Here is a 2,418-nt window from a genome sequence, read left to right as displayed (position 1 = left end):
AACCACCCCAGTACTGGAGAGCTGAACCTCATTACTCATCTTACCAGGACATTGATGGACTCAATGACGTCAATGAAAACCTCGTTCTTTTTGTATCTGATGCCCTCAGACCGCCAGGAAACGGCGTTGGTGACGGTGGTGGGGACCTTGGTCTTTGCCACCTCAAGCTTAGCACCTTCCTGAGTTATGTATCTGGGATAAAATAAAAACAACATTATTATAAAAACACTTTCTTTTAATCTTTGAATATGTGGGGACTCTCACTCTTGCAGGATTTTGCTTTCAGTGGTCTGAGGAAACCCAAAGTCCATCAGTTCATCAAGCAGCTCGTAAACAACAACAAAATTATCCTGAATGCTTTCTTCTTCCAGCTCTTTGAAGTACTCTGTGAACACCTGCGGAAAATATCAGAAACTATAAGTTTGGAGTTCATCTTTGCAAACCGCATTTGGTTTCCGATTTGATCAACTTTATAAAAGAACAATATACTTTTAAACCTTCTTGTTCAACGTATAACAAAATAAACTGCATGTCTCAATTACCTCAACTATTTTGTAAAGAAACGAGTAAACCAGCGAGGCGTTGGAGTTCTTATTGGTGGTGGCCACAACTGAGAGTAGAGCAAGTCAAGGATTATCCTAAAACTGTGCTGTACAATGGCAGGGCATGTCATGTTCAAACCTATAACGCAGACACAAACATTTAGAGGATACGGTAGAGGTTGCTGTGCTTGATCCACATGAAATGAACGTTGCCGTGGGACATCACAGGACTGAGAAGCCCTTCCTCTTCATGCTGCATGAGTAAAGGCATAAAGTGGTCGATCTCTGCCATGTCCACATCGCCTTTGTAGTTACGACAAATCAGCACCTGAGCAGTGAGAACAGAGAAAACCACACAATGGCGTAAATATCAGTAAGCAGAGACAGCAGTTGCTGGACACCTGGAGGGTCCCCTACGCAATTGTAGACCAGGATGTCTCTATGCAGATGTAACGGTGCGAAAAATTCCTCTCAAACCCACCTGATACTGAAGTGACTGTTTCCACACGATACCAATAGCAAAGCTGACAGTGGTACTTTTAATAACTATGTTAATAACTGTGTATAGTTCATTAGACGGCTGGTAAAAAATACACTCATAATATGTTTCAAACCGCAAAATAAATACCAGAAGAGCATTCCTGAAATGCTTTTTCATTTTTAAATTTTACATTTCAAATTGAATTTTGGTATGTATTTGCTGGGGTGCATTTTGAAAAATAAATCTCAAATTTATTTTTCTTTTTCATTTTAATTAAGTAAAAGGATGAGCCGTGTTGAAGAAGAAAATGAAAATGCAAACAGGATTATTGAGTACAGATTTCATCTATGAGTCAAACAATGCAGCCACATTCTTAAAATGAAAAAGCATTTCTGAAAATGCTTTTTTCATTTGAAATATGGTAAAGATTTGCTTCCATAGAAGGACCATGATGCTGATGCACCTCCAGGAGGAACAGGTGTTGCACCTCTGCGTGTTTTTTTACGTTTTCAACACAATCCGGAAGTAACGAGAAAAGGGTCACTAGCTGTCGCAAGCTTTCCATTAATTTTTAACGGCGCCATTAATGTTTTACAGCAACAGTACAAGAAGTTGTTTGGAGTTATATTTTTTAACTCCAACCAGCAGTCAAAAGGAACATTAAAAGTGACTGTTATTATCAACTCCGGCGTTTAACTTACCTTCCCCTTCAAATCCAGCACAAATATTGCGGAGGCAGACATTGTGCTCGGTGCGCAGGTTGGATATTTATTTAAAAAACAACTCAGAGTAAAGTTCAGCTCGGCTCGTCAGACCTCGGTTTCACCATGAAAACCAGAGAAAAGCATCCGACCCGTGGGAGCACAGAAACCAGTGAGGTTTCTTTCCTGGAGCTAACGTGACGTGGTGTTTTCCAGGTGAAATATTAAACAGCTTCACCTGAGCGGAGAAGGGCTGGCCGCGGAGGCGGTAATAATCCCAGGTACCGCTAGAGGGAGCCATTGGTAAATATATTACAGCGAGGAGGATGAGGATGTCCCTGTATGTGGAGCACCAAAAAAATAAATAAAAACATTTAAATCATACAATTAGAGACTCAAATAAAAAAGAAAAAAAAATAATCGTACATTTTATAAATAATTATATATAATATATAATAATTATATATATTAATCCGTTATTAACTATTTCGAAAATTAAAAATTATACAATAATAATAATTACAATTATTAAATAGAAATTATTCAAAATAAAATAAATAATTCAAAAATGTATTTTAAAGCTCTGTTTCTGAATGGAGATTTAACACTACAATTCATAAATCTGGTTACAAACACTTTTTTCAAGCACAGATAGAAACTTTATTTTCTTATACTTCTTTACACTTTACAGTAC

The 2,418-nt window shown here is 37.6% G+C and overlaps 1 protein-coding gene across 1 annotated transcript; it reads right to left on the bottom strand.

Annotated features, from left to right (window-relative positions):
• Nucleotides 1-33: 33 nt before the first annotated feature.
• LOC107082769 (AP-1 complex subunit mu-2-like) lies at nucleotides 34-1,952 on the bottom strand. The gene is made up of 5 exons (XM_015371606.1): nucleotides 1,725-1,952; nucleotides 714-870; nucleotides 543-610; nucleotides 265-395; nucleotides 34-192 (listed from the first exon to the last, which is right to left on the bottom strand). Exons 1-5 carry the CDS (start codon nucleotides 1,764-1,766, stop codon nucleotides 36-38), a joined length of 555 nt encoding a protein of 184 aa, XP_015227092.1. The 5' UTR covers nucleotides 1,767-1,952; the 3' UTR covers nucleotides 34-35.
• Between the last annotated feature and the right edge of the window lie 466 nt (nucleotides 1,953-2,418).

Source organism: Cyprinodon variegatus, unplaced genomic scaffold, assembly GCF_000732505.1.
Source record: "Cyprinodon variegatus isolate N-32 unplaced genomic scaffold, C_variegatus-1.0 Scaffold61, whole genome shotgun sequence".
Lineage (NCBI taxonomy): Eukaryota > Metazoa > Chordata > Actinopteri > Cyprinodontiformes > Cyprinodontidae > Cyprinodon > Cyprinodon variegatus.
The sequence above is the reverse complement of the archived record's forward strand: the minus strand, read 5'-3'. Positions and strand labels throughout refer to the sequence as shown.